Source organism: Anser anser, assembly GCF_964211835.1.
Source record: "Anser anser genome assembly, chromosome: 12".
Classification (NCBI taxonomy): Eukaryota; Metazoa; Chordata; class Aves; order Anseriformes; family Anatidae; genus Anser; species Anser anser.
Genome location: NC_139733.1, coordinates 2052514 through 2066962, shown reverse-complemented (window position 1 = coordinate 2066962; position 14449 = coordinate 2052514). Strand labels below are relative to the sequence as shown.

General features: G+C 35.2%; 1 protein-coding gene across 31 annotated transcripts in view; it reads right to left on the bottom strand.

Annotated features, from left to right (window-relative positions):
* Positions 1 to 14449, bottom strand: part of ERC2 (ELKS/RAB6-interacting/CAST family member 2) — a 525223-nt gene that overhangs the window by 213212 nt on the left and 297562 nt on the right. For 30 of the 31 annotated variants that reach the window (XR_014571289.1, XR_014571290.1, XR_014571291.1 and 27 more), the window contains one exon: positions 14258 to 14418. Coding sequence is in view for 24 of the 31 variants with exons in the window: in XM_083795056.1 (XP_083651182.1) it covers positions 14258 to 14418 (161 nt within the window). In the remaining 7 variants the exon portion in view is untranslated. Of the gene's footprint in view, positions 1 to 12144; positions 12406 to 14257; positions 14419 to 14449 lie in introns of those variants that run through there. The other variant, XM_083795055.1, reaches the window with a different exon arrangement.

Genomic DNA, 14449 nt, shown 5'->3' with positions numbered 1-14449 from the left:
GTTAGTGCAAAGGTAAAAGATAACACATTTCTATTGGGGGAAAAGTCAATAATACTGGTGTAACTGAAAATTAAAACTTATATTGAAAGAATTTAACTTCATTGAGTTAACATAGTCCAAACAGCAACAAGATTTCAGACTTCACTACTTGCTTTATGAAATTAAATAAAAATAATTTTTGCATTTATAATGTTACTTACAGCTTGGTGTTTTCTAAAGATTTACAGCCTTTTAGCCTTACAAAATAAATAAATAAATTTCAAAAAAATAAATTTCAAAAACTCAGATAAAAATACTTCTGCTGTCAAGAACCAGGCATTTTTTTCCTTCTTCATATGCTGGTTATGAGTCCACAAGCATTTTGTCAATAATTATCCTAACAGTAAAATCATTTAAAAAAATTTAGTGAATACCATCTGTAATCAAGTATAGAATGCGTGCTGTTAATCTGCTAAGTAAGAAAAAGGAAATTAGGGGTGGGCTGGCTGCTGGGAGAAGTACCATTTAAATTAGCATTTTATTAGTTATGTTTATTTTAAAACAAATCTGAAACACAGTGTATCATTTGTGTTCTAATATTTTCTGAACAAAAATTAAGTCACTGTAATATGGATTTTGACAGCCCATAACAATCTAAAAGGTAGCAAAGGAAAGACTGCAGTCTGCAATAAAACGTGAGCTTGTGAAATGATTACCTCCTTTAACTGGGGTTATTATACCTTTCTTTAGAGTTATAAATCATACTTTAAACTAATAGAATTTTAGATTTGTTCAACACATTTGAACAAATTGTTCTCAGATTGTTTTATATCAGTACCTACCTTTCTGCTTTGGCTTTCCACAGCACCACTGAACCATTTGAGAGGTAAATGATCAACATTTATTCTGATCAGCAAAACTGTACCCTCTACTCCACGTTCATTTTATGTTGGGTTCCTTAGATGCCCACATCAACGGTTATAATAGACAGTTAGCATGCACACTTTCCCAAAACATGTCAAAATGTTGAATGTTCTCCATCAGACTCCTGAGCAACTCAGAAATATCTCAAACTAAATATTCTGAAATTTCTATCCTCAGACCTGCCTTCCCAAAAGGAATGAGCACTGTGAAAAACAGCTATAGTTCTAGCTAAGTTTAAAAATAGTGAGGAAAAAAAAAAAAAAGCACAGTTCCCCAGGGATGTACTTCTCTAGCAGTGGGAATCAGCCTGCATTACTTTACAGCAGTACGTTCTGCATGCTTAGGTCTTTAGTATATAAAGTCACTTCATCAACCCAATTATTTCTTTTTTTTTTTTCCTGTTTTTCCCCCAAAGTAACTCTAAACTACTTTAAAACACCTTCATTACAGAAATGATTCAACCAGCACTGCTGCAAACCATGGAAATGTAAAAGCTGTTAAAAATGTATTAAATGCTGTCCATGCCACAAGGGTACTAGTGTAAAATGACCTTAAGTTTAAAGGCTCCCTATGAAGGCTGAACAGTAATCTGCTCTGCTTCTCCTAATGAATAACAAATGGGCCTTCACAATTCATTTAGTTCAGTACAAGCTGCCATTACAACCCATTTTGTTTTTTTTGACTAATGTATCATCTTGCCTGACTCTATGTCATCTTCTTGAAGGTCACCAAAGGTATGCAACTCCACTCTTAATAATGAAAAAAAGGAGAAAAGAAAAAGAGATGTGACAAATTTTGACAAAGCACCGACCAGTCCATTCCGACATACTGTATCACACAGTGAGGTTTGTACTTCCTACACAAAAATGCTTCCTGTTTTGTAAGGAAAGCTGGAAAATCACTGCAGGCTTCAAAAATTTTTTTTTCCATTAATAACTGAAATACAATATATGGGAATTTTAAGAATTCCTTGTGTTTCTGTTTTCTTATTGTTGATTTTTGTTATGCCCTAATATATAATCTGAATTCGAGCATTCAAAAAGGAATTAAAAGACCACAAATATTTATCTTTATATCACAGGTATTTAGAAACATGTATTATGTTGCTATGGACAATTAGCCTTTTATCCAATTTTACTTGGTAGTTTAACTCACCCACCCTAAGGTTTTAATTATCCCCTCAGTCTGCATGCTTAGGCCTCAATCCATGCAGCTGGAAATCTGCCTCAGTGATATTATAACCTTGTTAATGTAACAAAAGAGGAGTTTACTTAAAACTGTACTGACTGTGGACTTAAGCCAAATTTACTTGAAAGAGGAAAGAGACTGTCAAAAATCCTACAATAAACACAGAAATGCAGTTCTTTCATAACCTTCACCTTAATTCATAGAGACAAGCAATTTACATGTAAGTGGATTCATATGGCCTGTGAGGGGCCTCCTCTCTGGAGCTGGACTATTCTTTGTACCCTACCCCCAGCTTTAACAAAAAAACCTCCAACAGCTCACTTTACAGAAATGGCAGAGTATCTGCAATCTTTTTTTAATCACAATAAAACATAATTAAGATAAACATTTGTAAAGCTAGTCAGTATCAATAAAGGCAGCATAATTTCACAAAGCGGATTTCAAGTAAGTTCAGCTAGTCCTTTCTCAAATACATATTTTAAATTCAATAAAACTTTTATTTGAAGAGTTTAAAGTTGCACTTCTAATGAGGTAATAGTTACATTAGCCTTAAGTGGAAGTTGCCTGTCATATACTGATATCCCCCATTCATTTAGTTGCTAAATTACAGTAGGGATTTCCTAAGTTCATCTGTTAATTAGATTCATTTTTAGGCTAGATACTAACAAAAACCTACGTTAGACTAAACAAAACATCACTACATTGAAGTGTTGAAGGGAGATCTCTCAAAGAAAAATATATATATATATAAATTATATTTCTTAATACAACTGTGAAAATACTGTGGGCAGTTTTCATCCTGATTGAATCCTCTGACTTTTTTTTTTTCTTTTAGAGAGAGGATCTGATGGGAGGAGCACTGGTGGTAGCAGGGTGGTGCTCATGTATATGTAGCCACAAAAGCACAAAAGACTGGTTTTGTTTCACCAGCTTTGTTTCAGTTCTTGACAAAATAATTGATAAGCATGGGGAATGAGCACTCAAAACAAAACTGGAAAGCAGTCAAGTTTCTTTCATACACACCAGATCTGCAAGTATTTTTAAATAGGTAGAAGGTCTTTTCTTTAAACTCATGAATGTCAGAATATATTCCACTCTATTAAGAGGGTATTAAGTTGCCAGATGTCAAATGATGATCTACCACACTTCTTGGGTTTATATTCTTTAAGTGTTACATAATAATCTCTTCTTTGATGCTACTGAATCTCACAATAGTCCCAGCACCAGCTCCTGCTCTACGCCCCCAGACTTAAACCACTTACTTTTTGTTTACAGACCACACAGAAAACGAAAAAGAGATCAGTTTCTCAAGATAATCCTGAAAGACCTGGATGAGGTTGTATGGTTAACAAAAATACCCAGAAGTTATCAAACAGTGTAGTTCCCCTGAGTAGCGATGAGATGGTTTGGACCTTTTAGAGCGACAGGTTTTTAAAGTTCAGATCCTTCTTCCTATTACCTGTATAACTCCTTTCCTAATCAGTGTTTGAGACCCAGTTTGCCAGAAGATGCAGACAGCTGAACACAGCTACCCTGAAGTCCCCTCCCTACTGCTGCTAACTGATGCAATAAGGTCCCAGGCTCACACCTGGCAGCATTTTCTCCAAAATTCTTCCAGTCAGTAAGGTTGAAAAGCAGTTGAAAGTATCTACGCTAGCTTTGATTCTGTGTTCCACACAGAGGTGACAAATTATTTCAGCTGTCCTATGAACTCTACCTTTGACATTTTCTCCTCAGTACCTATGTCTGTTTACTAACTTGAAAGGTAGCTCAGAGAAGTTAAAAAACAAAAGAACACAGTAGTAAATGCAGTGACTGTCTCCGAACAATCTACATCTTCCCTCCCTCCTAGAAGATGAGAACCATGTAAGTTAGTCTTTGAAAGAATGCACGATGAGTTTTCTGGGAAGTAAAAAAGAAGAACCACTGGTAACTAAAATGATAGTAGCAATACGATGATCCTCAAAGGACTGTGTAGCCTAATTTTGGTCAGAGTCAAACGCAAAAAAAGATAAACTACATGTTTGAGGTAGCAGTGGTTAGAAACTGGGAAGCATTTAACCACAAAAAAGGTATTTTTACATTTCTAACGTAAGCCAGTGAATCACAGTTTCCTATTACTTTATACATATTTACAAAACTAAAGCTGGATTTTTTTTTTTGAGAAATTCAGAATCATATACTCTTTCACTTCCATTCACCAATATACCTTTACATACTAAAATACAACATCGTAAGTGTAGTACTTCTATTAGAATCATGCAAGTTCCTCCACAAATGCAACAGTACTATTTAGCAACAATTGTAAATCTTACCACTAACATTATTTGCATAGGTTTGTGCCATCACCAAGCTTTTGTTTCACCTTGAAAAGTTTATCTAGTCCGTTGAAGCCACTTTGCACTAAGGAAGCAAGCCAAGGTGTCCTTTTAAGGTGATGTTTATCCTGAACACATCAGTTTGACTATAAGACATAGCACAGACATATGTATGTACCATCTTATATATGTACCTTCTTAAATAGGGCTTCTCTTTGCTAACATACGCTGGCACACTGCACAACAGTGTGGACATAGCCAAGTTTGTTCATAATCAGAGAAAATTGAGATGAGTTCATCCTAATTTCCACTGCCATCACTTAAGTCATGATCTAGCAGCCTCTGCAAACAGCAGCCCAGCACTGAAAGGAAAGGTGTCATTCATTAGAAATTCAGTATTTTCGCACATATTTGTGTGCTATGCTACATGCCGTATTTCACCAATTATATTTGAAAAAGAGCCCTCCTTTTACTACGATATTTCTATACTCACACTGTTCAGATAGTGTTGACAGTAAATAACATGATACATGTTCTTTTTGCTATCTTGTTTGTTACGGTAATGCTTAATGGCCTGGCACTCTGTGTAAGGCCTGGCACTCTATTAATAAGGAGTACTGAACAGTCTCGTCAGGCTTATATTCAATATTGGAAAGCTATACACGCTTCAGTGGGAGGGCATAAACACCATCAGAACAATAATGTGGCATTCTCACTTTGATTTTAAATCTGGTATGAGTGTGTTTCACTCCCCAAAAGAAACGCTTTGATTGATTTCAAGATGGAGGTAAAGACCTCCATGACAATGAGTTCTTACAGGTTTCACTATACCAGTTAGATAAAGGAGTAAATCTGACTTATGCCTCAACAAGAAGAAAGACTGCCACATAAGCCCACACCTTACTAAGCATGATATACTTATGAATGCCCCAGACATGAGAAGGGAAACTTCAAGCACATCTTGCACCTTATTAGACACCAGAGAACCTAATTCTGAAAAAACAAAGCAATAGGAAATACAATTTATTTTTCCACAATACACAGAGAAGTACTTGTTTTGCTGGGGGCGTGGGGAGGTTGAAGGAATGAGGAAGCACAAGAAGGAGACAGCAGTGAATTTACTTCATAGAACATAAGGAGTAATGGGAAGGCAGGGAAGGTTAACCAATTTTTTTTCCCTTCTGCCATTAAGAAAGCTGTTTTGCTTGATTGTTTTTACTTCTGTTCTCTCCTGACTTTATAAAACTTTTTTCTTTTACCAGAAAACACTATCACAAACATTTCTAAGCATATATTATATTTTTATACAGTATTAAACAATAGTCCAGTAATTTAGTTTAAATGATACAAACCTTTAAATTTCTTCGGTTCTCCATTTTCATAAATCTGAGTTTACATTAACTCAGCATTGCCCCATCAGGGAAACCCTCAGCTTCTAATTCCCACCACTTTACTGAATGTCATGAGATGGGTCTCAAGCATGCAAGATTTGCCATTGGAAAAAGGAAAAAACAGACCCATCATATTTTGAGGTCTAAAATGCAGAAACATCTGCTAGAATCACATTCAGTTGGCTGAGGTTAGGAATATGGGAGCCTGCAGTTGATCAGCACTGCCCTAGGTGTCATGGAGTCATGGAGGCCAGTGGGAATAACACTAAGAGGGTTTCAGTAGACAAGGGTATAATTCAGTTAGCTTAAAAAAAAAATCCATGGAAAATAAGCCTTTTTTTTTTTTTTTTTTTTTTTTTTTTTTTACTTTCAGCCTCCTACTCCTCCTTGCTGTCTTTTGATTTTGAGCCACCTGTTCTTTTGAGTATATTGTCAGAGGTGGAGGCCTTCACTTTCCCATGCTGGCTGAACTTCAAAACAAATACCATCCTATTTCATCATTTTTATCATTAGTAACTTTTAATATACTAAAAGCACTTTAAGATAGCTTTAAAACAAACCATATATACATTTGCCAAGATCAGTAATTAAGTAATAGTGTGCACTGTTTTTTTGTTTTTTTGTTTTTTCTACAGCACTGTTCTGGTAAAATGATTTTCTTGCTTATATTGTCTTACATCAAAAAAAAGAAAGTTGTGCAATGGAAACCTGAAAAAAGTGTAATTCTTAGTAAACAGCACACAAAATTTTTGTTCATGTAAAAAGTTAACATACATAAACTCACCATTAAGTTAACTTCAGCTAAAAATTGTAAGTTTACTCACTGGCCTGAATTTTCCAAGTCCAGACCAAAATTTTCATTCTTTAGTTTTGTACAGCCCTCTTTCCTTTTACCGTTGTCCATGTTGCACTTAATACTAATTTCTATTCCCTTCTTACTCTTATATACTATCCTTCTCACCATTGCACCTTTCTGAACATTACCTCACATGAATTTAGAATACTGTGAATAAGACTCTGCTCCTGAAAGTCCTGCTAGCAGCTTGTGATGCCTGCAAACCTGAATGGCTGTGAATCCTGTCTGACTTCTAAGAAGTCCAGACCCCAGAGAGTGTAAGTGTCATACCACACTCTTACAACCTCCACTTTAAAACAATCATTTTTGTCAATTGTATCATCTTGTAAATACGCTTATTCCCTGTAGGTCAACAGAAGCTAAAGGTTATTCAAACTGTGGTCTTTATTATTTCCAGAGAGTAATAGTTGATTTAATATAATGGGTTCTCAAAAAATGATTTTAAAACACCTGACCATTAACTATGCATACATGCATGGTCATTGTGTTACGGTATAAAGGAGCAATGTGCAAGAAAAGAGCTTATACTTCAGAGAGAAAATAAATTTTAGGAACACAGTTCAAGAACAACAGCCAAAGAGTATAAGGAAGTATACCTCTTGTCCATGAATTTGTCTAACCCCTTTTTGAACCACCTGATGCTATCTACCTTCTGGGGAAGCAAGCTCCTGAAGGTCTCCAATGACCCTGTAAAGCAGGACTTCTCTCTCTTTTGAATCAATCACTGATTAACTTCAACAAGTGCCTCATATTCCTCATTCAGGGGGATCTAGCAAACAACAGTTCCACATTCAGCCTCTGCCCGCCTTTGTGATTCCGCAAACTTCAAACATATCCTACCCCTGCCCTCCCCTCCCCAGAGTGAAGAGTCTTTAAGTCCCTGCTCATAAAGCAGTTGCAGGATCCCCTTGATCTCTTTACCATTCAAGTTCTGGGAAAGCCGTAGAAGAAGAAAACCCCTAGAAAGTATTTTCGAACTTCCAACTGAAAATGTTTGCCCAGCTCCATACTGCTATTCTTCTACTGAGGCAAGGTACCAGAGAGAGTAGAGAATTAATGGCAACAAAGTCAGAAGTAAAAGTCCACTACTAGAATACAGGGGTACAACTACCATCAAAGTCCCTTTCTGCTTAGCAGATGCTTCTAAACCATAGATCATAGGAACCTAGATTATCATTTTTACAGCTACAGAGACTGAAGCTTAAATTCCTATCGTTTCTTGAGAACATTACTCACTGAAATTCATAATTAATCCAAAATAATTGTGAGGAAAACAAACAGGTCAAAACTCAGACATTTTTTAGATCAGAAAATTAAGCACATTTTCATAACCATCTATGTGTTATCCTGAATATGTTTGAACCACTCTTTCTGGTTCATATTCAGGCAATGCTTTCATGACATAAAAAGCACTACTGCCATTCCGCAACAGAAAGGAGGACATCACTTTCCTGGGTGGGAAATGCATTTAAAGTGTTACTGTGCTCTCCTACTGTCTGAAGGGGACAGGAAACATGGGAGAGGCTCCAGCTTGGATACACACACAAAAAAGCAGGCAAAATATAGCCTTTCATAACCATGTTTTAAAGAAAGCCTAAATTGATCTTACTACCTTCAACAGCACGTGCAAATCTACTCTGAAAATAAAATATGACCTTAAGAAAAAAATGAAGAAATGACACTTGCTTCCCATGCTGATAAAATTTCAAGTATCACATACCAGATAAAATAAAATCAAATTATTTTATAGTTTAGTCTGAGCCTATGACTCTCAAGTGAATAGAAATTTGGTGACACTCGTGTATTTAAAAATAGAAGTATTTTGCCAAGTAAACAGTTCAATCATTCTGTTCGCACAGAGAGAAACATTTTATTGCTTTTTACCCCTTCATTGTTTACTAAAGAAAAACATCTCTTCATTTTAGTCAAGAATGCTTCTGTTCCAGAGAACAAAGCCTTCATTTGGGTTTCTCTAATCTTTATGGTGTTTGCAAGTTGGTGTCAAAAATGTTAGTCAAGGCATGCTGTGTTACAGGTCTATGGGGCAAAAGCAGTCACAAGAGACTTTCCACCCAAGTTAGGAGACCACATTACCATTCTACTTCCTGTGGAAGTCACAGTTGTATCAACATCCTGCTGTTTTGTTTGTATTTAACTTGGGATATGACTCTCTACACTCTCAGCATGAATCCTGCAATTAAATGAAAGCAGTCCACAGGTTACTAAAAAACAGTCTAGTGTTCTACATTCAAAATGTAACAATTTTTGAGACAATCAACTTGCTATCAATTCACTGAACACATTTATGGTATACAATTCTAAAGCTGAAACAAGCCAAAATAATAATTATAACAAAAAAAAAAAAAAAGTAACCTACTTTCTGAAAAATATTTTTTCTCCACAGCTATTTATACACTAGTCTGTTATCTAACCTATTAAGTAAAAATATGTTATTTTAAATAATTAATGTGAGAGAAATTATCATAACTTTCACCAAATATAGACTGTAATAGTCTAAGATATCCGACTCTGGTATATTTGGTTAAAATTCAATTCAAAGAGTATTTTTTAGTGTCATGTATCCACTATTATTAATTTAGCCTAGAACTATCTGCAAGGTAGGTGGTGACTTGTTTTAGGGTAATTCTTCAATACAACAGCATTAAAAAAAAAAAAAAAAAAAGCATAAGCAAAGCAATTTTGCCCACTTTTTTTTTTTTTAGTAAAAACACCTCAGTTTCTAGTGTAGGCAAGAGAAGGTTATCTGCCTCCTTGCTTTTCTTACTGAAAAGAAAAAAAGAAAACACAAAAAAGACTGCATAACCAGTAACACAGAAAGCAGACAGCGTCTGTAGAGAAGCTATCATTTTAAGTGCTTTTAAAGAGGGAGTTCCAAGCAATTTCAAAGGATAGTTCCAAACTCAAATCACCTTGCCAATTTCTCCTCCCTTGCTACATTATTTTCCTCATCTTTGCTGCTATGGAAGATCCCAAAAAACAAAGATAACGTAATGACTGTATGCAAGAAGAGACCCTACATTTTCACCGGGGATTTTCCAGTTGATGAGTCTCAGGCTTCTGGCCTATGTATGCACTGAACAGGTGAATTGCCTACACAATGACTCCAAATGTTCCAGGTGTGCTGGATTTACTGCTCACACAGCAACTTCAGAAGAGGTTTTGACCATAGCTGTACCCCCAGTGATGAGGAAGAAATCACTGTCCTATGGGTTACTGAACCTCTTGGATTGAACTAGGACATAATTATGCAAAAACTCCCCGAGTTCCTTTCCCTACCCGAGTACCAGCCTGAGATGGTAATGGATGGAAACAGTAATAGGAGAAGGTAAGGCAGGGACATGAGCTGATTCATCCAGGTGCTGGAAGCATGTCTACGTTCTATGAACATGCAAGAGCTGCAGCTCCTGCTGTGCTACTACACAGATGTGAAATCGCCACCTTCTACTTTGGGTAAAATTTATAGATGGAAAGGTGGGAGGATGCCTGGGGAAAACCGGATGAACGGTAAACTTCCGTATACTTCTGCCACTAATATTCCATAAAATATTTTTACTTTCTTACAAACTATGACTATCTAGTTTTGCATATTACAGTCTTCCCCTTAGGCTGTGATCCCTGACTTCCAGAATTCATTCAATGTCCCTCTTCATCCCTGTGATGTCTGCAGAAAGCCCACTTGAAGCCATTTTTATGCATCCATGGTACAATTTCCTGCACTAAAAGGGAGGAAGGGACCAGTCAGACAACGTTACAGACAGTCTTGCTTTGATTCACTTCCCTGCAACAAGTTTCCTACTTGCTCTGTGCAGCTGCTCCTACCCAGTTCCTTAAACCAAAGCGACCCAGAGTACGGTCTTGCACCCGAGACTGGCACCTAGTGGCAAATGGCACTGCCCAGTCCTTTTTTGGCAGATCAGCTGAACAACCAGCCCAGGAGGTAAAAGTGCAGTTTGGATTCAGCACTTCTGCAAAGAGTGGCAGCTGGTAGGACTGAATGCATGGTGGAAAAAACATGTTATCCTCTTCTTCCCACAAATATTTCGTCCTTGACTATACACAGGTGCTGTTAAATGAATAAAGTAAACATATGAAAAAACAGAGATAAGCAATATTCATTTATTATTTTCAGTGAAAAAAATGGTGAACATTCTTAAACAAAGGAAGGAATGTTTCATTTTATACTGACACTATAAGAAAATTTACTGGAAAATCTAATTTAAAAAATAAACTTTCTTTTTTTGACAGCACAGCAACATTCTATCTTTGTTATTGAATTAAAGGACAAGTAGCTGGTTATTTTATTAGGAGATCTTTAATGCTGCATTTGAAGTAATCGGATTTATTCCACAATAGGGAATATATGTTTTTTTCTTCTGAAAATTCGTAGTGAATTTCAGGGCAAAGTTGCTTCCAGCAAAACTGGTTTAGCAATACTCACAGGTGACAGCATGAACTTCATCAAAGGCAAGGAAATTACCCCACCTTTCAGACTCTTGGCAAGAATTTCATTCAGGTTGCTCTGAAAACTTCAGTGTACTAAGTTGACTGTTAAAGGAAATGCTCAGTAATTACAGTCGGAGCTCAAAAATTAGGAATTCATTGGTCTTCAAGACAAAACATGAAGTTCAGTTTTTTGCAAATATTTGGAGATTAAGCTTTGGAGATTACTGCTAAGTGTGCCTTTTTTTGTCACCTGTAACTAAGTTAATGAAGGGTCATAGAATGAATGCAAAACCACAAAGACGTCTTCTTTTTCTAAATCTTAAATTTAAACATTGCTAATTAAAGTGTAGAAAGTGAATTTAAGGGATTTTTAACCAAGAAAACCCCAAGTTTTTGTAACAAAGTTGGGGATTTTTATTTTAATTTCAGTGTTTGCAGCTAGAAGATGAAATGCATATAATTTAAAAGTTGAACTTAACAAAAAAGGTGATGATAACTTTTATGTCTTCTCTTTCACATGGCATTAAACTTCCTTCTATGACTATTGGCTCTCCAGGTCAAACTTTATTATCTTTCAAAGGGAAAACAATTTTCACTATTTCTAAAAAGATTACCTATTCCATATAGTAAGATCCACATTCCATAAGTAAGTGTTTTTATATAAAAATACTCATCCACCTATATAGCTATCTAATTTTGTTGGAGGCGCGTTTCAGAGTTTTGTAAGGATCCACCATACAGGAAAGGACACTCTATATGAAAGCATTTTGGATGCTCTGTAGTCATGAAAGCATGTTCAACAAATATGACACTTCTGAAACATCTGAAAAAAGAAAAAACCCACCTCATAACAGATCACAAGTTTCTACCTTCCAGCTCTTTGTATTACGAAATGAATAGGCTTTCCTAGAAAACGAAGTTCTCAGTAGGCTCTGTTCCTTCTTGTAGACACTCAGAAAACAAAAACATCTTGGAAAGAGTAGTTTACATATATATATTTCTAACAACCAATTTTTAATTTCAGGCCAACTAAAACATTTCTGTTGATGATAAACCTTTTTTTTTAAGCATCAAAATGGCTTTTGACATACTACACAACAGATTTTTTTTTTTTAAAACAATCAGTTATTAAGATATAAGCTTATTGATTTTATTTTGCTTGGAGGTATAATGAGCATAAAGTATTAAGACAATTAGGTAACATGATGGATTTGAACACATGGTGCATTTTGCTGTTAACATGAATGCGTAACTTCCATTAATGTCAGTATGAGTTATGCATACACTGTGCAAAAAAAAAAAGACGACCATAAGAAAAATGTTTCCTCCAGAACTAAAACAGTAATATTTTTATAGACATTTGGGGGAGGGAACCTTATATTTAGAAAGTACAATACACATGCAAATCTTTCTCCAAACTTTAACACTTAGAAATTCTTTAGAGTAAATCTCATGTTTTCACATATTTGCATCAAGATAAGAGGAACTTGATGTTTATCTCCTTCCATCCAACTAACTTTCCTTTAGAGTACTTATGTAGTTCCCAGTTCAAAAAGACAAACCAGACAATGAATAAGATTAAGCTGCTATCCACTTTTATTCTAAACTTCCTTAAATAACTGAATTTATATAGGGACATGTAATGACAACCGAAGAAATTACCTAAAACTGACAACCGATTGCAGCCAGTAAATTAAAATGGATCTTGGCAATGTCAGCCAGATGGGCCTAGAATGCAGAGTTATGTTTGGAACTTGAACATAATATAAGCATAGGAAATCATCATGAATGTTCTTAAACACACACTGCATGCCTATTTAACTGGAAGCTAGCAGCCAAGAACTGTAATCACTCAGTATTGAATACTAAAATGATAAATAAAAGTTATGGTCAATGCTGCCAATTAATAAATTACCCTAAAATATACAGGAAGTAAAAATGATTATGTAAATCTGTCATTATTCTCACTATTTGTGCTCTCTGTTCAGTAATATTTTGCCATGTGACTTTATATATATTGTTTTGTTCTCAAAGAAACAGATCAAGGCACTACACAGAAAATAAATGACTACATGAAAAATGGTTGTTCTGAACATCTAGGTTATTGTAGGTGAATCAATATTTACACATTTTAAAAAAGCATATAAATTCAATACATCACATAATACTGCAATTCATATGCGTTTCCAATTTTCTGTATAGATATACACCTCATTAAAGTCAAAAGCAGAAGTTTTTTCTAATTTTACTGGGAACATTCATGGTTACATCAGTGTTTCTTCAGCTATGTTACACAGCAGCCATTATTAAAATCTACTTTTATACAACTGTAGTAAGCGTATGTGGCCATTTGCCACTTTGTATTGTTTACAGCACTATTTTTCTGATTATGTACCTCCCTTTAAAATGTAAGGATAACTACAACAACTTAGCTAAAGCTAAATATGTCTTAAATGGTTTTGTTTTTCTTTTTCTCTCGCAATAAAATAGTTTGGAAATTATAACTGAGGATTTTATTTGTTGAACATTAATTATACACTTACCAACCTAGACAAGTCATAATAGCATCAGCCCTTTTTGGCAAATGCCATTTTTAAAGACATTTTAGAGCCTTAATATGCTGTAATTACAGATATTTTCCTTTATCATGTGTAGAAAGTTAGATTTAATTACAGGTCTATCTTCCTTTGCCAGTTCTGTACACATATATGGTAATAATGTGAACACAGATCTGTATTTGTATCTGTTGTTGTTTTTAACCCACTAAATTCAATAAACTTTGCACCATTCACAAGGTTTATAAACCTCTCTCTTTGCATTTGCCAATAACAGGAACTCCAACACACAATTGTCACTGAAGGACAGGGCCTTAAATCCTCTGTTTTTCATGGAAGTTACACTACACTGATATTTTACTTGCATGTAACAAATGACAGCTTTCAAAAAAATTCTCATATCAATTGTTAAGTAATGAAATGGCTTCTGAAATGAACACTCTTGCTTTTTATATTTTAAAAGGAATTTAGGTCCTACAACTATTGAAAGACCTTATATATAGACCAAAAAAAAAAAAAAAGTTGAAAAAAAAAACTCTTGAGAAAAAAATTATCTAGAAATAGAGAAATCAATGTACTTACTTCATTTCTAGAATTTCTTCAAGCTGTTTTCTCCTCTCTATTCTTAGGTTAGCCAGATGTGCTTCCTTCTCAGCCAAAGACTGCTGTGTTGAGGCAAGACGGGCTTTGGTAGAATCTAATTCTTGTCTAGTCTTTTCCAATGCATTCATCAGCTCTTCTACCTAAAAGGAGGAGAACTTTTTAAGCTCAATA